Raw genomic sequence first — 24,463 nt, 5'->3', positions numbered from 1 at the left:
TTCCGAAAGTCGGAGGTTACGAGGAGCTCAAAAGGCAGCATCAGCTGGGTTCAAACCAGATGGAGGCTGGGCAACGAGCTGGTCTGCCTTCTGCTGCTGCTTAACAACACAGGGACGACAACACAGAGAAAGCAGAGGACCGTGGGCATCCTTACAACGCTGGTCACCGCTAGAAAACTGTCTTGAGTTAAAGGGTAGTTTCGCCAACGGCACAGACCCACATGTTAGCTAAATGAGGTTTGACAGGCTAACGTCAGGTTTAGCTATCTTCAAGCTGTCTTCAAGTAGCTAACGTTAGCTTCAGTGCTGGCTACAAGTGCAGCCACTAGCGGCTATAACGGGGCAAGTCAACGACAGCTTGTGAGAGCTGCTAGCCTTTTGAAGTTGCTCATTCAATCATTGTGGCCATATGGCAAAAGGCGTCAGCTAGCGTTAACGGTACTTCTTTAGCCTGAGCTGTCAGCCGGTAACGTTCAATGCTGTGAGCATATCTCCACGGTCTGCTCAGCTCCCTCTGTTTTGGAAACGACATGACAGAAGCAAATGGCTTTTACTTTTTAATTAGCCTTTTAAGCTAGCAATGCGTTCCACATTATTTCAGAATAACGTTAGTTTGTCGGCGTCAGATTATCGCACTCTGTGGTACAACAACTGTGCCCTGCCCAGCAGCGTCACTCGTAGCACTGCGCATAATGAGTGATCATTATGTAAAAGTCAATATTCAACTCGAGGAAATGAAATCATTTGGCGAGGATGCAGAGAAGGAGGGTGTGGATGCTGAGGAGCAGGTGCCAGTGTGTTCTCCCTCTGCTTCTGTCTCACCACCAGACCCTTCCAGCACCACCATAGCTGGCAGAGATGCGTCCAACACCTCCATCACTTGTAAACACAGGGGTAAAAGTCGAAGTAAACTGGGAAAAGATGACAAGAACTCCTGTGGCAAACACACCTCAGATGTGTCATTGCATGGCTCTGTAGTTTCTGCTCATGTTGGGAGAAATTTGAATAGACTAGGGCATGATCGGACACTTCACATCAAAGGAACTGGAAAGATACTGCAAGGCAAATCGGAGACTAATGGGAACTATGTAACCGTCCACCCATCCAAAAACATTCAAGAAACACGCCGTGAGGATGGATTCAAACATGCAAGGAAAGGAAGACCAGTGACGGTGGATATCTCGAAAGCCAAAACCTCGTTGGAGGCACTGAAGTTAAGCATCAAACAGCTGAAGTGGAAAGAGGTGTGCTACATGAGTTTCTTTCTTGTTATTTTGCAGTTTGTCTTAAATGCTATGGACCTTTTTTCACAGCAGACATTTTGACTTGTCATAGTAGGAAAAGCACAGCTGAAATTAGGGCTGGGCGATAGAGAGAAAATCAGATATCACGATATTCTTGACCAAATACCTCGATATTGATATTGCAGCGATATTCCAGGGTTGACAATTTGGTGCTTTAACAAAATATCTTTACACTTAGATTTTAGATAAATAATCATCAGTAATGTGGACATACTGTCTAAGTGGGGAAAAGGCAAATAATAGAACAGCTATAACAGTCTGGTAAGTTCAGAAAAGTACATCACTTTACTGTAATGCAGCCTTTAAAACCAGGAAAAGACATCCAAAATCTAAGTGTAGTGGAAGTTTCCTTTGCAGCAGGGGTAAAGGTTTGAGAGTTTAGTAACGTGAAACGAATAAGACAGTAGGAGACTAAACCAAGTTAGGTTTTTGTATTTCAATAAAAATATATATATTTGCAAATATAGGAACAACATGATTTCACAAAAGGCACAGCAGCCCAGTGTGGAGTCAGTCCCTCAAATGAGTGAACAGAACACCAGGCTTATATTCATCTTCAGAGTGACAGCACACACGCACATTGCTTATTATGACGCTACAGTTTTTACATGCAATCTGATACACATGAAGAAAATTGAAAAACACGAGACATCTCGGTGCCATTTCACCTCCTCCTCCCTGTACGACTTTCACCCCCCCAGTTACATCTCAAACTGGCATGGGAAAACTAGAGTTTTAGGGTGACCTTGTAGCCCCTATCTGTTCAGACAGACAGTGCTCACATTATGTTCCAGACTTTGTGAATCAGATTTCTACATGTGGAAATGAGAAACTCCCTTTCAGCATTTTTGAGAGAATTAAAGTAGAAATAAAACATAAAAATATAAGGAATTATGCTTAAATGTAAGTAGACAATATCTAGTCCCATATCACAATATCAATATCGATATATTGCCCAGCCCTAGCTGAAATTGATAACCTTAACGATGGCTCAATTCCATCAAGTGTCCCAGTAAGCTATTTCAGTGAGTCAGCTGGATCTGGGTTAGAGAGGTCACACACACAGGCTGCCTGGAGTGTCTGTGTGCGTAGGAGACAACATGCCAACAATACACATTTCTTATAGCTTTCAAGGATTTTAATCTGCATAGCTCTTCTAAAACCTGAGATAACTTTTACTGGGCATTAAAAGACAATAGAATCTTAACTGCTGCAGCCCATAAACATTATTGTAATGGACAATTAAGACAGGGTTAAAATCAGTCTAGGAATAAACAAATAAATAGCTCCAACTCTGAGTCTGATAAAGAGCAGTTGGGCTCGTAGTGTCACCACCGAGGTGTGATAAACAAGCCCTAGTGTGCAAGCTATTTCTTCCTTTTTATTTCTTGATCTGCTCACTTTTGGCTCAGCACCTGTCCTCTTTGGTTCGGATGTGCATCCATGTACTCCTACTTAAAATCAATCTAGCAATGGTTACACAAGCCAGCCTCCCCCTGGAAAACTATTCTATTCAGATTCTATATGAATGGTGCTTCAGATTAGATTGTGTAATAGTTTGCCTGTTTGTTTTCTTCATAATCCACTATCTGAAATTGTATGAGCAGCAGTATCTCTGAAATTTTTTTAATAATTTCAGAAGTTGGAGCTGACTTTTGAGCCTGTGTAGGATTATTTGTAATAGTAGTAATAGTATTTTATGCAAAATGACTTGTGTTGATGTTTTTATTAATATAATCTATGGAAATGGGTTATAACAACAAAAAAGCTGTTTATATCTAAAGCTGCAGCACCTTATGCACAGCTTCCCAGCAGTTACACACACACACACACACACACACAACTTTAAATGTATTGTCCTCGTCAGAAAGGGGCATGAATACATACAGCACTGAAGGTGGCCAATCTGGTCTGTCATAAAATACGCAGGAGATTTGATAGTGATAAGATAAGGGAGTGGATTCCCAAAGACGCAGGAATGTTTCTACATGTCTAAACATAAAATGTTGATGAATCTTCCATCCATATTGTAAATGGAGTCCTAGATCTAGAAAATAATTGGAAAATTAATCGTATAATTATTTGCAGCTCTATTTAGTGTGAAGACTTGTTTTTCTCTTCTATTGATTATTTATATCCAGTATCAGTATCAAAGTTTGAAGAAGTCATTGATTGAAAGCATGGCACATTATTCATTAGATGACACGATCACATTTAACCCAGCCAGAAATGCCAGTTTGCTCTACTGTATAAAATTACAGAGGATGAATGTGGAAGAAAGTTGTTCTAAATGTAAGGCAACAACTTTGAAACATTTACGAGAGGGGCTAATTGATCCAGCTCTTATTTCTCCGAGCCACAACCACCATCTGGTCAGTTTGAATGATGCAATTAATACCTGCTATCCACAATTATTAACATGGTTCTCCATTATTAAAGAAGGGCAACGCGACGATACCGGCGCAGTAAAGACTCTACCTATCACCAGTGACCACACAGTGACACTTAAACCCTTCCAGGTCTGGTATCGGAAACGGTAGACAAAAGGCCTATACATTACCACGCTTAGTCCTCACGGTGCACCCCCAACAAAGTCAAGGGCGTTCTAGATCCCGTGTACCTGTCAACCTGTTTGAAGAGGTTGAAACCCCAGTAGCCTCGTTTGTCAATTATGAAATGAAAATTAATCGTTGAAAATCCCTTAAACGAGACACAAAACACTTAAGTAGGTTTACAAAATCGGTTAGTGGATACAGTTTATGAGAAGTTTATGAAGACATTTTAGTGACTGATGAGTTGTACATTTGGCTTTTAAGGTCCATTTACAGATAAAATGAATAAATATCTACATCTGCAGTGTTTTCTGGCCTGAGAGACCGCTGTCAATGAACTTTCAACATATGGCAATCTCTTAAACAGTGGGAAATGATTAGCCTTAAGCGCCTGTAATCCAATAGACCTTTAGTCCTCTTTGAAGCAGAGAGAGAATGGCAAGCCTGAGGGTTTGAGTGACAACTTCAGAAAATAAGACTAATAACTGTGCATTTAATCATGGGCTTGGTATTTTGATCAGGATTCTACAGACTAAGATGACATTTTAAGAGGCTAGCTATCTGGGGTCTACCTTGGAGCATCTTTTGAACATAACCTGTATAACAGAAATTCTAAATGCTATTTACTGGAGGCATGACCGATGTGCTGCAACTTGAAATATATTCTATATATGGCTGCACTTTTGTTACAGTAGCTAAATGGAATACATTGTCCTTTGGCTGGGCTTCAGTGAGCAAAATTTTCATTCACAAAGTGGCTCGGAAAAGAACTTCACATGAATCCACACATGATTTAAGGCCACAACAATGGGTTGAAAGTGTTCATATGTCTATTTCTCAAAACATAAAACATGGCTATTTTTGTCACTGATCCATAGAAACTACTCAATTAATTTGACCTCTTTCCGTGATGCGATTAGACCGTTCTACGCTGGCATCTGTGTGGCAGTATTTATAGCAGGTCTTGGCTGTCGAGCAGGATTTCCCTGTTTCACACGCTCTTATGCTAACTCGCTAATGAGATGCAACTCTGTCACAGATCTGTCTTGTAGCTGGGTAGTGGGGGCGGGGGGTGTCGTGTGACTTGGGAATTTAGAAGTGGTGACGATATACTGCTGACCTTCCAATATAACTTTATCTAGAGTCCTGATGTCATACAGTAAGAGATGGACTCCCATGACAAATTCTTCCAAGCTCAATGTTGATGTTTTGAAACTGAGATGTAAAACTGTGTCAAGTTTTATTAAAATAATGAGCTGGGTGGAAATCAGGAAGTGAATCTTTAAAATAAATTATTCAGATCTGTATCAGCAGGTTATAAGGATGAATTCAAATATAATTTGTCCATCTGCTTTGATATGAGATGGAAAACTGGAAGGATGAACGTGCAGACATGTCATTTGGATATATCTGTACATCACACTGACTTTTGATTTCATTGTAGCAACACTTTTGGTGCATAATATGTGGTTTGGAGTGTGTAAGTGTTGGTAGGAGTAGAGGTGTTGAGCACAAAAGCTGTGCCTTGTGCCAGTAGGATCTCCTAGCTCTCTAAATCTTTTTATAGTATCACTTCGCCTCCTTTTTCCCAGCTCATCACAGCAGAACACGCACAACCTACCATCTTTAGGCAAGATTATCTCTGCACTCTGGGTTCACCAGAAGGACAAACACCCTGCCAATGTCCTGAGTCATATTTACATATTAAGCCTTCTCTTTCATTTACAGATGCAACAAAAGTTTGATTTTCATAAAATCATTAGCCTAACGTCTTCATACTCAGATTCTAGTCAGAATATGAACTTCCTGACCTCAAATGTTGTGGGCGGGGCTAAATTCAGCTGGCATCCAGGCTATAAAATAATATTCTTATCCTTTTTTGTTTTTTTAATCATCCGTCATCTCCTTCTGTTATCTCTCTCTCACTCTCTCTCTCTCGACCCCCCCCTCCCCCTCCCCTTCCCTTTCTTCAGTTTCCTCTGGGGAGACGAGCAGCCTGTGATATCTACTGGCATGGTGTTTCCTTCCATGACAATGACAATATTGTCTCAGGGCAGGTCAACAAGTTCCCAGGTATTTGCCGCTTCTGCCGCTCTCCTCTCCTATAACCTTCTGCTGATGTAAAGCACCCGACTCCAGTTGTTGTTGAACTGTAGGTGGAGAGATGGCTTTATTTGAGCTTGCAGTACTTCATGTGTACTCAGTATTCTATAATCACAACAGGAGGGATTTAGTTAAACCATTACTGATCTCCATTGCTCCAATGCTAACCTTTTCATTCCATGGCAATAATCATTACTTAGAGACTCTAGAGATTATTGTATCAATGTACATCTCTAGTCTACACGAGTCTCCTGGTTTGCATTGATCTTCCACTATATGAAACCTGTGTCATATTGAGTTCTATCTCCTTACAAGTTCATGTCTGTTTTTCTTCCTTCTAGTCCTTCCATAGATTGTATTTGCTTTCCCAGAGCATTATCATTTCCTCCTGACGCCTGCCTTCCAACAGTCCTTCTGAAACAGTGCTTTCTGCATTGCAGGAATGATTGAAATGCTGAGGAAGATCAACCTGAGTCGGGCAGTGCGGACTATGCAAGAGTTGTTCCCAGAAGAGTATGACTTCTATCCCCGTTCCTGGATCCTGCCTGAGGAGTGCCAGCAGTTTTCCACACAGGTAGAGATGCATAACGTTCTAACAAAAGAATTATTATACTGGACATGATTTGGTGGAGGTTTTTCTTTTGGAATAACTGAACTAAATTGTTGGCACTTCTGTGTTTCTGTGAAGTGGAAACATTGGATACTGTCAGTAGAAATCAAGCACATATGGAACTGTTTCTGATTGTAGTTCACAAGAATAAGATGACAAAAGATTAGAGGTGAGGGCATGTGTAAAAAGTGAGGACGGAAATCTCTTTTGCAAGGGACAAAAAAATACAGCGGATAAAACAATACAAAAAAAGAGAGAACAATACTAAGAATGCTAAACTAAGCTAAAACAGACACGATTGCACAAAAGAGTAATTTAACATAGAGGTTACGATAGTGTTAAATTCAGCCAGATATAAAATGCATTGATTTAAATATTTATAAATATGATAATCATAATGATTTCACAGCAGACATTTTGACTTGATACAGCAGCATAAGCATGTGTATACCATTTAAGTGCACCAGTAAAGTCAACCTGCATAACAGCATTGCCCTGGACTTGGAATCCCTAAATGGAATGCAACTATGTCATTAATAACATATGTGCTGTTCCTGCTATCACAAGTCAAAACAGGTCTTTTGTCTTATTAAGTGGCTCAAGATAAAAAAAAAAAAAAAAAAAAAAAAATTCCTTATATTATGTCCTTTTTGAGAAAGCAGCAGATTATGTCAATTAAAGATAAAGATTGCAAGATGAATTCCCAGTATGGCCTTATAAATAAGACCGCTCTGAAAAGTAAAGTCACAGACTTTCTTTTTGCCATCTTCCTTCCCCTGAATTTTCTAAATTGGTCATATTTTAGACAAAAACACATGCTGAAATCGTGAAATTTTCTGTTGTCTATACACTACTAGTGCTTTTTTCTCTCTGTCCACTGTAACTGCTCACCATGCTACACTGCAGCCGTAGTGTTCTTAATGGTATGACTTGTTTAATTTGTGTGTCATGTGCTCGCTTTGTTGCTCATTCTCCTTGAGGGGAAAAGACAGACTGTACCATATTTATGAAGATTACCCTTTATGGTCATTTGGCACTTCTTAACACATGGTTGACTCTAGTATGATTTTATTTTGTAAAGGAAACGCGTATGACAAGGAGGGAGAGCCCTAAGGAGAATAGTGGGAGAATGAGCGTCCCTCAGCTGCTTTTCCTTGGTTGACTACAGTGAGCAAGCATGTCACAATTCACCAACAACAACCAAAAACAAGCCTTAAATGAAAAGCATTTATCCAGATTTGTGTGTTAAATTAATTTAATTTAGGAGAAAAGTTGATCAGATAAAAAGAAGTGTTTTGTTGTCATCACATATTTCTCCATGCCATTTTTGCAGGAGGATAAAGATTTCTATTTGTCAATGTCATTTTCTTATCGTGCAACATTGAGATTTGTCATCATATATAATTTCAGATTTTTTTTTATATTTGATGATTTTTTTCCATCACAGTTTAACTGATTCTGGCAGTTGCCAGTTACATTTGTGATGCAATTGCATGAGTGGATAGTCAATAGTTCACTTATAGCAGCAATGTAATATAGCAACAGTGTATTATATCCAGCAGGGGGCACCAGAATATCACTATTTCAATTTACTTTACAGCAGACAAAACTGAAAGACACAAATCTTCAAAAAATCACAAAAGACTTTTATTCAAAATGTTCTGTATGTCACAGTGCCAATGATTAGGCATTAAAGTAGTAGTAGATAGTCAACCAAATGAGTATTACTTAAACTTTTTTTTTTTAACTAAAACAGAAATCTAAGGCTTGGCTGTGACTTTCCTTGTATAATAAATGGTGTTGATTTGGTCACATTTGTGAATACAAAAATCTAACGCCTGACTCAAAAGGTACAAAAGATGGATGTTGTTTAGCTTGTAGCTAGAGATAAGATAAGATAAGATAAGATTGGATGGATGGATGGATAGATAGATAGATAGATAGATAGATAGATAGATAGATAGATAGATAGATAGATAGATAGATAGATAGATAGATAGATAGATAGATAGAAAGAATACACCTTGAAAATGCTAGAAGTCAAATAAGGGAATTTATTTAACCATATTGCTTATCGAGGGTTCAGCTCTGGAATTAGGATAGCTACAATCTTTTGATGTCTGTGATTTCTTGGGTTAATATTGGCATCAGAACATTGTTGTTCTTCTCTCCTGCTGATCTGTTTCTGCTGTAAACCTATACAAAAACACATTAACTTATTAAAGGGGCTATACTCAATATTCAATATACAGTAATATGGCAGCAAACAAATATTTGCTATGTAAATATATAGATAGATAGTACTATTACCATTACTATAGTAATACTACATGTAGATATAGTGGTGTCCTGAGCAGAGAATTAAGTCACACTCCCTCTCTGTGTGTTATAATCCGAGCTTCCCTGTTTTGTTAGCCGTATTGGCCGTGCTTGCATATGGCTTTGAAAAAAAACTAGGAATTTCACTTATTGGTAAACGGTGTGTGAGAGCTGTGTGAGGCAATCCCAGTCCACTGTTTTTTTTCCAGTCAGAACAGTGACTTTGTATTATAAAGTTATTACATTTTTCAATAAGCCTGTGTTCTTTATGACAATTTTTTAAGAACCTATGATGAATTGTTAACATCTTTTCAAAGCACTATCAAACTTTCATCACAACTCAGGGATCACATAGTGTATCTAACCTGTGTGATTCAAGTGTTACCGATAACAGTCCTTGAGGTTTTTGTTAAATGATCCTTTCTGACTCCCACCTCTACTGTAGATTCGCATGGTGAAGGAGAACGATGCCACAGTAAATCCCACCTTCATTGTCAAGCCAGATGGGGGCTCTCAGGGGGACGGCATCTACCTCATTCGTGACCCCAGTGACCTAAAACTCATGGTGGGTACACAGGCCAAACAGGCTGTGGTCCAGGAGTACATCCAGAGGCCCTTACTCATTGACAAGCTCAAGTTTGACATCCGCCTCTACGTGCTGTTAAAGTCCCTGGAGCCGTTGGAGATCTACATTGCCAAGGAAGGCCTGACACGTTTTTGCACCGAGCCCTACCAGGTAGCCATGACGGTGCTATTGATGCCGGCAGGTTTACTTTGATGCTGTTTATTTGCTTTGATGCCGTGAAACATGTGCTTATACTTCTGGACAATGCAGATAATTAAGGTCACTCTTCTTCTGGTTGTGTAGGAACCAAGCCAGAAGAATCTGAGCCATGTCTTCATGCACCTGACCAACTACTCCCTCAACGTCCACAGCGGCAACTTTGTCCACTCGGACAGCCAGAGCACAGGCAGCAAGCGCACTCTCTCCAGCGTGCTGTACAGGCTGGCAGCTAAAGGCGTAGACATCAAGAAGGTGTGGTCAGACATCATCGCCCTTGTCATCAAGACTGCCATCGCCGTGGTACCTGAACTTAGAGTCTACTATCAGTGTGATATACCGCCTGGCAAACCGGGACCCACTTGCTTCCAGGTGGGTAGTGGCGTGTGGGTAATGGCTACATTCCTACTGAATGTTGTCAGCAGGAATGTTAATGAATATGCATGTATTGTTCACATATGCACACGCATACGCCGTAGCCTGACATGCACCTCTTGAAAAATGTAACTAAATGTCGTGACAACGCATGTCGCTCGGCCATGGCTTGGTAGCGTTGCATTTCCCCTGACTCATTTCCTGGTTATCCTTCTCAATAAAAAATAAACATGAAATCATGGAGAGGGTTAACTTTTCCTACTACAGATTTCCCACCGTGGTCAGAAAGCACAGGGGAGACACTTTGTTTCTCCCACAATGCCTCTAGTTGCTACTCGCGCCGAAGCGACTGGCTATCACTCGCTCTACCACACACTCCCCCACACACACACACACATGCTTACCCTGGTATTCTCTTAAAGAGATTGAAGCAGACACTAACGCACACTTATAAACTTCAGGCCACTAACGTAGGCTATGGCGAAAGCCCTGCGTCTCCACAGAACCATAAATCACACTTTATAGGGGGTCCGAATCTGCGATGTCCATTAAAGATAAACGTCCATAAATCTGTTTACAAATAACAAAACTTCAAATCTTCTCTCATAATCATCAGATTCAGACATTTTCTTCTGTAAAAGTAATCCAGGTGATCTGCACAGTGCAAACAGGAACTGTAGCCAAAGCAGCAAAACTGTCATGAAGCATATATAAGGCCTATAAGGCCAAAAACAGGGAAGTGTGCTGAGGTTTAAGCTCAATATTCAGACATTCGCCAAGGTCCTTCCGAAATAACTTCATTCTTTTTTTTACCATTTGTTGTTCAGTGCATGACTCAAGCTTGATTGATCTTGTACTGTGCATGACAGATGAGTTGAAGTTAGGGATTGTCTCAAAAGTGCATGCTATTTGGCCAAGTGAGCCTTTAAAACGTTTGTTAATAGCTTAATAGCATTTCAAACAAACTTTATTTTTATCTTGAGCTCCTCCTACTGCATGTACAACCTTCTTTTTTAAAGGGATGATGGCCCAATGAACTATTGTGACCCCCTTTTTTTTTTTTTTTCTAAATGTTTCATCATAGACACTTAAAACCAAATTTACTATAGATTTTCACCCAAACCATTTATAGTATACAGTCTACATTATTACATGTAATTACAAGTTTTGTTTTCTGTCTCAGATATTAGGTTTTGACATCCTGCTGACAAAGAACCTGAAGCCTGTATTACTAGAGGTCAACTCTAACCCCAGTATGAGAATAGAACATGAACAGGAGGTAAGAGTGAACGTAAACATCAGTTTTATCGTAGTATTATCATCACTGTCATTCACTTTGCTGAAATAAATATTTGTGTTTGTCTCAGGTGGCACCAGGAGTTTTTGAATATGTTCCCAGTCCGGTCGACGAAGAGGTCAAAGTTGGTGTGATCAGGGACACCTTGCGCCTTATGGACCCCGGCCACAAGAAACCTTCAATGTAAATGCACACACTTGCGCGCACATGCACGCACAAGAAACACACGGTTCTTACATCGTCCTCTTTTTGTCTGCCCGTCTTAAGAGTCCACTTTTAAGGACATGATACCTTATTCTGCCCATCTCTCCTCAGAGCCCAGCTCTGTACCACTCAACAGCTCTCTAAAAGCCTGTTAAATGGAAAAATTTAATTCAGCTGAGCCGAGGTGGAAATTCACACATTAATGTACAAGTCTGGTGGCTCAATCTCTCTACGGCTGACCGGTCCTGTGTGGGGCCTGGCAATAAATCTCCTCTACCATTAGGGTTTGTGGTCTCTCTACACCCCCCCTCCCCCTTAATCTGTTTTTCTTCTGTGACAAGAGGATTTACTGTTTTTTTCACCGCAATTTCCATTTCTTGCCTCTCTCTCCCCTCTCTTCTTTCTGGCCTCCTCTGCAGATTATCTTCTATATCAGATATTTGATCTGCTTTGTTCTGCAAGTAACAGAGATATCTTCTCGGGGATAATACCCACTTAACTATTACATTCATGACCAGTAACACATTGATATAATCCGTCTGTAATAAGTTTAATCCTCCTCCCCCCCGCATTGCCTTATTTTCACCAGCTAGAATCAGCAGAACCACATATTGTACTTGTCTGTGAATAACACTACAGTATAATGCAGTATTCACATTTAAGAATTCTGCTCTTTTCAACTAATTCCTATCTACGTACTTTTAAAGACCCCTAATCCTTTAATCTATTGTCCCTCATACTTTTTATGTTGACTTAGACCTCAGGCCCTGAGTTAGTGGGGTTTACTCAAACCTTTATATCTGTATCTTTTACATTAAACTATTTTTGAACTTGAACAATAATCAATTACTCAACTACCCTTTTAAGTCATTTTTATAATCAAATGTCAAACATTCTATGACTCCACCTTGTCAGTTGTGGGAATTTGCCACTCGTCATCGTCTTATGTGATAGTAAATGTATTATCTTTGTGTTTTGGAGCATAACAGTTTTAGGAAATTTGTGATGGGCATTTTTCATTGGACCAAACGATTAATCGATCATGACAATTTCAGGTAGACTGATAAATTGGCTGGGCTGATATTAGCTTGTTGCCAGTATATTGGTATCAATGTAAATGTTGGTTGATAACTTAAAACATTCAGTTATGTGTACAATTTGTTGAACTTCAATATTCCAGATATTTGTAGCGGTGTTGTAATTCTGGTTGAACATTAGGCTCTCAATCACCTTCACTCTCCATTTAAACTGCTGTGTGGACAACATTTGTCCATCAGTTTACTTGAAACTGGAAAGGTTGGTAAGGAGTACCAACAAATGAGCCTATGGAGATGAATGTTTTTGTCACTTTTATTGACAAAAGAAAATATGTCGCATACATGACATGCAAAATAAGTTTCAAAGTGCAGCATTTTTGGTCAAGTCCTACTTATTTTAAACCAGCTACAGCCAGTGCCCTTTTAAATGATCTTTCTTGTTACAAACTGCAGACTTCTTGTTCTGTTCTAGACACACACTGACGCTTCTTTCTTGAAGTGTTAAGCCTCCTAAAGCCAATTAAGTAGTACTATATAAAATATCACAGTGTGAGAGAGTATTTACAATCTGCAGTCATGTGGTGAAAAGAGGCTTAATTCCAGACTGAAGTAGTTGCATCAGGAAGGAAACAAGTTTAGTGATCTTTTAATATGATATAATTTAGTGTGTCTGTAAAAGTGTAGCAGTGCTTATAGTGAGCTGTAGAAGAAACTGTGACACCAACAAAGAGAGGGTTTATGATGTTTTAGATTTTCATTAGAGCCCGACCGATAAAGGATTTTTAAGGCCAATATGGATACAAATATTTGGTGATTTAAAAATTATATATATATATATATATATATATAGACTTTTTTTTTTTTTTTTTTTTTTTATCCAGAAACTCGTAACAAAACAGATTTCCCTAACATTAGTTATTTGAGTCCTCACTAAAATAATATGATAATGTAGTTTAAAAATAAACTTGTTTGTTTTATTGTCACAACAGAACATCAAAATATATTTTGTTCTGATAAATAATGTGTATAAAAATACAAACTTCATATGAAACTTAAAGGGTTAAATACGAGTGTTGCCAACAGGGATGTTGTAGAGTGCCCTCTGGTGGACAACACTCATAACATGGTTGAAGGGTGTTTAGTCTGTTTTTTTTTTTTTTTTTATCTTCATTTATCGGCCATTATAAATACCAATACCGATAGTTTGGAAAATGCCTAATATTGGCATGCCGATATATCGGTCAGGCTTTAATTTTCATGTATTTTTACGTTTACAGGAATATACCATGACCCTATATATAGAGACTATAGAGAGCAATAATACTACAAATAGTGCTAAATAAGAATAATGGAATAAAATAGCAAGTGACAGTAGTCTATCATCAGGTATTAAGGTGCAGGTCTAAGGGGGGGTGTAGTTAGAGATTTGTGATGCTGATGATTTGACAGTCAGCACTCAGCTATTAAATAATAAAAAATCATTATTAATCAAGGATTGCGAATAAAAAGAGGATCCAGACTAAGGGTCTAAATCAACGGTTTAGGATTGTGATATTGAAAAAAATTCACAAATTCAAAAGTGTGGGCATCCTAAACACTAAGATTTAGTATTCATGTCAGGTTGTGATTGCAAGGAAGTGTGCTGTCAGCTTTGCAGATTGAGTGACTGAGTTTTGTGGTTTCGTGGGGTTATATGCTGATTATTTTTCAACTAGCTATTGCTAATATGTATTAAATTAGCCATCAGATTTGGATATGCTCCAAAAAATGTGATCATCACTGCAGCCAACGACACGGGCGCAAAATAGGGTGCCATTAGTCATTCAGTTACACGGTGTTTTCTTTGTGTTTACATGGGCGCAAAGGCAGATGCATTGAACCATACATGTTATTCTGGTAGAAAAAATGCTGCCACATTGAATGCTACAATGAATTTTATCCATTTTAAATCAAACCATTTGTGTGTAAAGATGTGGCACCAATACCTAAAACTTTACTTCAGCAGGGTATTTGAGGAAATGTGCTCAGTTTCTTTTCACTACTAGCACTAGCAATGCTGAAGCCAAAAACTCCAGCATCCAAGATCACCTAAGAATGAAAAAGCTAACACGATTAATGCAACCTTTTCCGAAAATGTGATTACTGATTCACTGGCTCATTGAGGGAAATAAGCAGGGGAGACGACAATTGGATAACCATTTTGCATTAGTCTTTTATTGAATGGTGTTTTAATAGTTTTGATGCTGAACTCCACTCACAGTAAAATACATCTAAGGTACGCCAGTGGATTAAAGCTTTTAATAAGAAGACATGATTTAAGCTGCCATTCGCTGCATAGATTTAGATTCAGTTCAGTTGTATTTTAATTAAGAAGGACGGATTTATTTTTCTTCTGCAAACTTTCAGAGTTATTAACAAGCAGTCTTTTAGAGCACAAACAAACTGTTCCTGACATTGTTTTGGGAGCTTAATTCATTTGTTTACTGCCCAGATGGTGCACCTGTAAGTAAATGTACTTGCATTGTGGTCTCTGACAGCTGTTCTGCAGTGGAATGGATGGGATTCAGTCATTCAGAACGCAGAGTTTAGACTGAACTCACCAACATATTCATTTTACTTGTCAAGATGAAGTGAAAGAGAGGTGAGAACTGACCAGGCACACAACACAAAAGTGCAAGCGAAAAAAAAAAAAAAAAAAAAAAAAAAAAAAAAAAAAAAAAAAAAAAAAAAAGGTATGGCTATTTAAAGGAGACGGAGTGAGAGCTTATGTAAGAGAGATAAGTTAATATAAAATGGCAGAACAAAGGGGGGGACTGTTGCATTTTGGAGAAAAGGTGTTAGAGTTGAATGGGGAATAATGGTGTGATGGTATCAGAGACTCTCAGACATGTACTTCATGTACCCAGCTCATTAATCCTGTGTACGGTGTGTCTCTCGGTGATTTATTAGCCATTGTCAATGGTGTGTGTGTGAGTGTGGGTGAGAACAATAAGTATATATTTATAGACACAATTCCCATCATTTGTATAAAAAGAAATGATACTAGCCAAGGTGGATTAGGTGCAATCCAAGGTAAGCTAGGTTGGAATGTGTGTCCAAAATGCAATGTTTAAAGAATTTTTTTGGGGCTTTTCCACCTTTTAATGGATAGGACAGCTAGATGAGAAAGGGGAGAGAGCGAGGGGGAAGACCTGCAGGAAATTGTTACAGGTCCGATTCGAACCCTGGACCTCTGTGTCAAGGCATAAACCTCTAATTATATGTGCGCCTGCTCTACCCACTGAGCCAACCCGGCCACAGTGTTTTCAAAGTTAATGTTTTCTCATTGTGTCATTGCAGAAGCTGTCCATTAAATGCTCATAACCTCCATTTTAAACCTGCAATAACAGATTTGTTTGGCCACTTTGGGGTAAGTTGTGTAAACACAACTTGACATTGAAGTTTGAAGTGGTTATATGTAACTTTGAGTTTGTGTTGATTCTAGCGGCCGCTTTGGACAAGAGCGGTAGCGTGACTTTGCGGGAAAAATCGGACCCAGGCAGAGGCACTAATCTAATAAAAACTATATGAAAATAGTGTTCTTTTCACGGTTAGTCGCGTTTGCTGTTACAGGTCATTTATGATCATCAGATGGAAAATGACACAGTTTCAGAAACATTGAAAAGTTACATATAGTCACTTTAAGTTAATATGGCAAACTTCAGCAGTTACAGAGCAGCATTATCACTTGGCCACCTGGTGAATGTCCAGTATTCCCTCTCTGTTCTGTTTTTTTGGTCTCTACTAACTCCTGAGGGAAATATCTGGCTCTTTCTTTACTAAATGCTCCACTAGGTTTACCAGTTAGTTGCTAACTGTGTCTGTCGGCCGTTTTGGGCTGAGCAGGTAGAGTACATGAGCTGTTTTTGCTGCCTGCTACATCTGAAAATAGCACTATGAGAGCTGCGAGAGTGAGCCAAAACAGTATAGATGTGGTAAAAAGCTGAAACTCGCTATAAAGCCAGGGGGAGCTGCAGATTCGGCTGATAACTCTTTGAAGGTTCAACACTACCTGTGTACCTTCCACGCTCTCACATTTTTACAATGTCATTTGATACATTATAAGGAAATTGATTATTGCTGCTTCAAGTTTTTTTTTTTGGTTCTTGTAGTAGTCTCCCCAATGAGGAATTCTAAGTAATGACAACAAAACTGTCTGCACTTCCACATGATACAAGCCTTCTGTGATCGTGCACAGCCCCCACCCCTCCTCCAAGCAGTTGCTAGTAGCCAAGGAGGACACAGAGGATTTCAAAAAAACATGACAGACTCTTCAGAAGAAGTAATTATCTTCACTCAAGCTTCTGTGCGTGAAAGTCGCCGGACGACACAATCTTCTGAACACATCCATACTGAGAAATCCAGAGAGAGTTGTGTGGAGCTGATAGTCTTAATTATCTTTGTAGCACACACACACACACACACACATACCAAGTTTATTATTACCTGTGTGGGAGTAATTTCTTTTGTGTGTTTTTGTAGGACTTATGCTCTGAAAAAAAACTCAGGCTTTGAATTCAGATTTCTGAAATGGAGTGTGCGGAGACTTTTGACATTGTGTAAAACCCTTTTGAAGATTTATTCACCAGGAGGCCAGAAATAGCATTCATGCCGGATAAATTAGGCCTAGCCCTCGCGTACACTCAACTACCATTTGGCACCAGACCTCTCTGTATGTCTTTTTAATAACCTGTCATTCTTCACCTTTTATCCCCTCGCTTCACCTCCATCATTTTCTTCTCTCCGTCTGCTGGGAATGTTTGTCGATGTTCCCCTCTCTGTCTTGCTGGCTGTCAGCTTCCGTTGAAGATGTGTCCGTTTTTAGCCGAGCCTGTCCTGTCTAAATACATGTAGGTGGTGTCCTTCTGGCTGCTGAGGGATGATTGATTCTATTAAACATTCAGCAGTGCTCTCTCTGTGCCATTCACACTGCTTACTAATTCATGGGCAAAGAAACTGCCTCATAAAAGTCAGCAGTGCTGAATCCCTTTGATGTTATTGTACCTCTGTGTTTTGCTTGGTTGCTTGTGTGTTATGTGTTGACCATAGGAGTTGTCTTTAAAGGCCCTGCACACCCACACAGGTGTTTTCATTATTCTCGCTGATGAGACCCCTATGCTCAGGTTGCTACGATGGGAAATAGTTGAGGTCACTGCACTCCCTGAACTAATAAGAATGATAGTGTGTGTGTGTGTGTGTGTGTGTAGTGCCCTACAGTAACAGGTGCAGCAAAGCTAACGGGAGAGGGAGGGACAATGTCAGTCAAGCACATTGTGTACATTCCTGAGGGTAAAAACACACAGAACGCATTGTGGTGGAAAATTCTATTTTAACCATTATTGATTAATGATTTTAACCATTTGTTTAAAGATTGTTTTAAACCTCCACAAAATCCTGTTCCTTCCTGTAGACTTTTAAAGCATCAGAGGGGAAAGAGCTACAGCCGTCAACTATAGCCTAGAGAGTTATTTAGTTTTACTAGCCTGAAGCTCCTCACATTGTTGTCTTTTTGCTTAAATAGAAGTGGAGAAGGCCCATGACTGTTTACGACAGTGAGAACTCTGTCTCCTGAGATAAAACTGTTGTTTAGGCTAATGAAAAGAACAGGAGCAGAGGGGAAATGTGATCAACTATGGCCATGCTAGAAGATACATTTAGAGGGGTGGCTTAACGGAGTTTCTTCACTATATAGGTTAGAAGCCCCTTTCAGATGTGCTGCGCTACTTGTATTTCTCCATTTGCAAATGTAAATAAATACTCAAAGACCAAACTTTGGTTTAATTCTCAAACAGTCGTTATTCGTTTTGATTTTATCATGAATATCACTAACCCTGTTGCTTCAAGAAAAACTTCCACCACAGCATGGCTTCTCTCCATTTTTTTATTTTTTATTGAGGAGGTGGCGAATTTCTCTGGAGAAACACAATGGGATAGCTGGCGGTGAGGCACAAGCAAGAACTGAACTAAAAGAGGTGGGAAAAAAGACTAGGGATGGTAACCAATAACACCTGTAACTTTTATATTATTATAAATGAATGTGATTTGATTTCAGTGTGAGCCAAGATCATTACAACAGGGAAAACCGCAGTAAACTGCATTTGAATTGGGCTTTTATGGCCTTTTTAATTGATGGGATAGTTTGATGAAAGGGGAGAGGTGATACACATTTCAACCAATGGTTTTACCCTGTGCCACTCATCGACAAGTGGTGCTAACAATATGCTAATATGCCAGAAAAATGTGTGGAAAAATAAGATGGCAAGCTTGCAAAAATTCCTGATCCAATTATAAACGATGACTTTATCAAGTTGTTGTTGTATGAGGAAGGAAATGTATTCAACACGTTTCATAGGCCTTGACAATACGCACAATGCCTTTTTGGAGAGAAACATTGAATCTACGCCGGATTTTGTTCAGAGGCTCCTGATTCTTTTTGAAATGATTGTGAGGGCATTTCATAGCTCCATAAAACATTTTCAAAGCCGTTCTTTTGATATTTTGCATGGAACTCCCATCAGACAGTAAAAAGGCTGCAACATGAGGGAGTGAAGAGAGTTATTTATCCTTCATACAACAATATTCTTCCCGTTTCCCCTGCCAAGCCGGTCTGTAAGTGCAGATTCAAATGAAAATCTTGGTGCATTTATCTACCTCAGGTGATCTGTAACTCAGCTGACAAAAGCTCCCTGGGTTGGCCTTATGTTCTTGTGCTTCAGTCCTGCAGGGGTTGAAGGCCATTACTTTGCCCTGCTGCTCGACAGCACAAAAAGCAGTAAATGTAGGAACTTTTGTAGTCTTTAAATCTCCACGCTCAGACAACTTGCTTATAAATAAAAAATAAAATGTTGCTCACTGAAATACAATGCACTAAAATGTATAATACTCTTTTCTTTTTTTTTTTTTTTTTTTTTTTTTTTTTTTCCTGTCCTATTATTTCATGGCCACAGTTCCCAACACGGGGAGGAGATTCCCATGGAGGCGGAGACACAAGAGAGGAGTCCGGATGAAGGAGCTCTGCCCTCGCTGTGTCTGAAACAGGTCTACCCAAAGTACACCAAACAGTTCAACTACCTGCGGCTGGTGGAGCGGATCGCATCTCTGTTCATACGCTTCCTTGGGGTCAAGGGAAACATGCGTATGGGGCCCACCGCCTTCCGAACCTTCATCAGGTGCAAACTTTATTTATTTTATGAGATCTCCATTAGCTTCTACCATAGCCGTGGCTAATCTTCCTGGGGTCCGCACATTCACAAAATGTCCAAATAAAACAAAAACTCATAAAAACAAGGATGACATCCGATACAAACGCATGCATATTTAGTCTTCTTTAGAGTGTAAGCACTTTTTGATTCACTAATGCTGTTTGCTTACTTATTCCATTCTAGAGAAGCCCTGTACATGACTGCTTTTAAAAAGGTCAGTCTTGGGTCTAGCAATAACTAATTGGTCAAACACATACAAAGCCCATATGGTATGTGTATAAACGATGCAACTGTACTCAACTACAGCCTAAAAATACAGCTGGCTTCAGCTGAGAGCCTTAACAGTCCGTGCATATCAACACTACTACTAGCAGCAGCTGATATTGAGCTTATTGAAGTATATCAAGACCCGTTTTATTAGCAGTGGACCACCTTTCTCATATTGTTGATATGCAGTGCCTAGGAAAGATGTTGATCAAGTGTAACTCTTTGAAGCCCTGTATAAAATTAAAAAAAAGGTAGAGCTGGGGACTATGTCCAAATATCATTAATATTCTGTAGATTTAGATATGTTTAAAATCGTATTTATTGAGCCAGTATTTCCGTTAAGGATGAAAATCCAACTTTTTTTTTTGGTCTGTTACAACATGCATATCTTCTCTGTAAATCACATTTCCTGTGATCAGAAGGGAGACAATTATATTTTATGGTTTTTAATATCCTGATGGCACCCCATATCTTTGATGGAATGCCATTAACTTGTTTCCGAACAGCCAATCAAATCTTTGCATAAAGCGGTTTTGATATTTCCCAAAGATCTTTTCCTCCCAATTGACAATATGTTTGAAACATATTTTGATATTTTTTGTTTTGACTGCAAAAGGGATGACTAAATGTTAATTCAGTTGAATTTTAAACATTTTTAATTTCTCATTATTCCTGATTGCATTTAGGACCTGCAAGCTGAGCAACAGTAACTTCTCTATGGCTTCAGTGGACATCCTCTACATAGACATCACACGTCGTTGGTCAGGAACGATGCCCGATTCTAGAGAAGCAGGTAGGACACACACACACACACACACACACACATACATACACAAAAAGGAAAAGAAATAACATGTAGAGGACAAAGAGTCTGGTATCTTTGAGACTCGGAGCAAATAATGTGCTTGGAGATAATTGCTTGTCATTCTTTGTCAGATTCCCTCTGACACTGCGCTACCATAATTGAAATAAGCTGAGATCACAATGTGACAGCAAAGAGACTATCCAGCATGAATTATTCAGGCATTGCACCTAGCGAGGAATGTTGGCGAGGCGGATGGATGGAGATCACATGGACCGGGATGGAAGGGTCTGTACAGAGGAGACTGTGAGCTGAATTTAGAATGAGCTCATACGTGTTTAGGGAGACTGAAGTGTCAGGGTCCGTTATTTCTGTGTGTGTGCTTTGGTGGATTCGTGGTCATCGAAGAAGAGGCATAAAACAGTCCGTTGCCATTTACAAATCATGATGGTGTTTTTGTTGGCTCATGCAGAAAAGTCTAAGACAGACTCCTCCTGTGATCTGTAACAATTTCGATCCTCTAGCAAATGACCTCGCAACTCTCACGATGTCAATCCGCTTTGAATTAGCATCTTTATTCACTCCATTGATTCATTTTCTGCACATTTGTCTTCCTCTTATAGATCGGGTAACCGAGGCTGCACAAGGAAATATTACAGAGACCTTTGTTTTTCTCAACAGCTTATTTATTTATTTTTTTCCCCCAATCATTCTTTAACCTTCCGTTGCTCTGAATGCTCTGATCTAACTCATTTACATTTCAGGAGAGACTGTATACTATCAACAGGGTATTTTAGAAAACAATTAGGGTAACACCTAAAACATGTTTCCGTTATTACTCTGTTGACTACATAGATTTTAAATTAGTTGATTAAAAAGGTGGCATTGAGTTAGTCATATGTATATTAGAGTTGGGCAGATGGCATCATCCGTCGCAGGTGGCGGACAGTCATCGATCACTGGGCCCAACATCGTGATTTGAAAGCCCCACCACCAACCTCCCTTGGGAACTCTAAATTGTGCGTTGATGTGAGTGTGAATGTGTTGTCTGCCTCAACGTGTCAGGCCTGTGATTGACTGGCGACCTGTCCAGGGTGGATCCTGCCTCTTGCCCAATTTCAGCTGGGATGTGTTAAGGATAAGGGCTTACTGATGGACGGACAATGTCAAGACCTTCTGACCTTACTTGACCTATATCTAAAGTCGATATTTTTTTTGATGATGAGGAGATCGATACCACTCTCATATTTGTCCGTTAAAGCTATATTGCGCAACTATTTTATATCCTTGAACGTCTGTTACATTTAAGCCATCGCCAAATGAGTCGATACAACGCTAATTAGGACACAAACTCTCTCTGTATTTCTAAGTATGTCTTTGTTTACAAAATGGTGTCTTCCGGCGGCATCCGCACGCAGAAGTTTTACGTCTCCGCTGAGAAAGAACAGCAGCTGCGTTCAGCTTTGGCGACAAAGAGGACATAAACGTTTAAAGAGAATTACCTCTTCTGAATATTTCACGATTGTTTTTAATCCTCCCATGTCTTCCTTGATTTGATGGGATAAACGCTATTAGAAACTGTGTGGCGGAGTGGCTGCGGTGGTGCGTGATCGCCGAAGGCTTGCGTCATGTGGACGCGCCGACAGTGTTGTTGTCATTACTTAGAATTCCTCATGAGGGCGACAGAAACTACGCACTCTAGCTTTAAGTATAAGGCAACAAATAGCTCAAACACTGGCTGCAGGGGGGAAAGCTAGCCTGGCTCTGTCCAAAGGTAACACAATCTTCCTACAACAAATAAACACATCATTTTTTTTTTTCCGTCCATACAAAAGCGTGACTATTGGCATTTTCATTAAATTCTTACATTCCCTCCTATGTCTCCGGCCTCACCTAAACCAAGCTGTTCTGTTTTGCAGGTATGGGACTACAAGCATTTGTGGAAGCCTTTTTCTACCTGGCAGGTCGCAGGTACAAATCCCTGGTGCTGAGGGAGCAGGTGGTGTCACTACTCCAGCTGTGCGAGGTTCAGCTGGAGTCCCAGTCTGGCGTGGAAGAGAGGCGCTCTGTGAGCTGCAGCAGGGCAATGCCACGGGCCGTCAGGACGCTGGGCCTCACCAACCCTCAGCTCAACTCGCCGGCTCCACTGCGAAGGGCGTCCAGCCAGGACTACCGGCTGCATCAAAGACTCAAGCCTCGCACGCTCAGGGCCAACGTGGAGAACTGAGACGAGAGAGGGCTCCAGCTAGGCATCCCACTCCCAAACACCGCCTTTAGCCTTCTCCACAGGAGCAGAGAAGTTAGATGTCCATCTCTCCTCTGAAGCTCCCGCGAGGGGGGGGGGGGGGATGATGATGGGTGCTGAGAGAAGGACTTGCTTGACCCCTGCTGGCTGACTTGCAAGAGGACTGTTCTCAGACTGATTGCTTTTTTCTTCAGAGGAGGAATATGTCTACGTGGGGGGTGGGTTGGATCATTTCTTCCTTTCCTCCTGGTGTGATCATATATGAACAGCGTGGTCCAGTTAGGAGGAGGATATGGCTGCTTTTAATATCCTTACTGATTCTACAGGGCAGCTATCAGCTTCCCTTCACCTTTCTTTGGCAATACCCACACTGAAACAAACGTTTTTTTCAGGGATAATATTAGACGCTCCAGCTTTACATTCAATGCTGTTAAGGGAGTGTCTTTAGTGTGTGTATGATATTGTTGAATTTGCACAACTCTTTGAACTATTACATTTGCACATAAATGGATGACTGAGCATTTCATTGGGCATATTGTGTATGTGTGAGTGCGTGTGTACTGTACTGTATTTATTTGTGTTTAGCTCAATGGTGAAAGACTATTTACAGCCAGTGGCCCAGCTGTGCGTCCTAGCTCCATGAGTGCATTAGTGATGAGTTAAGTGAATAAGTATTCAAAGGGAAAAGGCCGTGCCGCCACTTATCCTCTTTCTGTTCAGCAGCTATTCCAGTCAGGCAGCCCTCAGACCTCCAGCGAACACATTTTTTTTTAGGATGATTACTTTGTAGCCACACAACTGCCATTGGGAATTAGTTATTGCATGGCACAACATTTAACAATTTACTCCGATGCATTGTCTCTTAAATGTAATTCAGTTAGGTTTTGTAATTTAACCTCATCCAATGTGTGATGTAGCTACACACAAAATGACTGCCAACCAGAAAGGTTGTAGACTGTCGTAGATTGTCAATGTTATTTTTACATTATTTACACTACAGATACTCATCTGAACATTAATATTTGAATTGTATGTTTGTTTGTTTTACATCATGACTATGAAATGAATTCAACACGTGCAGACCAAGAATTAAGCGTGATATGTTACACAAAAGAACTATCAAACGTATCACTAAAAGCAGCTGGGACGTGTGCAGCGGTTTAACTAAACCTGTTTTCTGCTAATACGTACTGAATGACTAACACATTTACTGCAGTATGTATTTGTTAACATGAAGTAGATTTATGAACTTATTAACAGTGATCCATCATATGAATAAAATGTATTGATAGCACTTCAAAATATAAAAATAATTTTGCTCTTTGA

The 24,463-nt window shown here is 39.9% G+C and overlaps 1 protein-coding gene across 1 annotated transcript; it reads left to right on the top strand.

Moving 5' to 3' along the window:
- Positions 1-42: 42 nt before the first annotated feature.
- On the top strand, positions 43-24,463 carry ttll11 (tubulin tyrosine ligase-like family, member 11). The gene is made up of 10 exons (XM_028602493.1): positions 43-1,244; positions 5,830-5,929; positions 6,400-6,533; positions 9,334-9,624; positions 9,757-10,041; positions 11,228-11,323; positions 11,412-11,524; positions 19,569-19,790; positions 20,777-20,883; positions 22,812-24,463. The coding sequence occupies exons 1-10, from the start codon at positions 693-695 to the stop codon at positions 23,117-23,119; spliced, it is 2,208 nt and encodes a 735-aa protein (XP_028458294.1). The 5' UTR covers positions 43-692; the 3' UTR covers positions 23,120-24,463.

The sequence above is a fragment of the Perca flavescens genome, chromosome 16 (genome assembly GCF_004354835.1).
Source record: "Perca flavescens isolate YP-PL-M2 chromosome 16, PFLA_1.0, whole genome shotgun sequence".
Classification (NCBI taxonomy): Eukaryota; Metazoa; Chordata; class Actinopteri; order Perciformes; family Percidae; genus Perca; species Perca flavescens.
The sequence above is the reverse complement of the archived record's forward strand: the minus strand, read 5'-3'. Positions and strand labels throughout refer to the sequence as shown.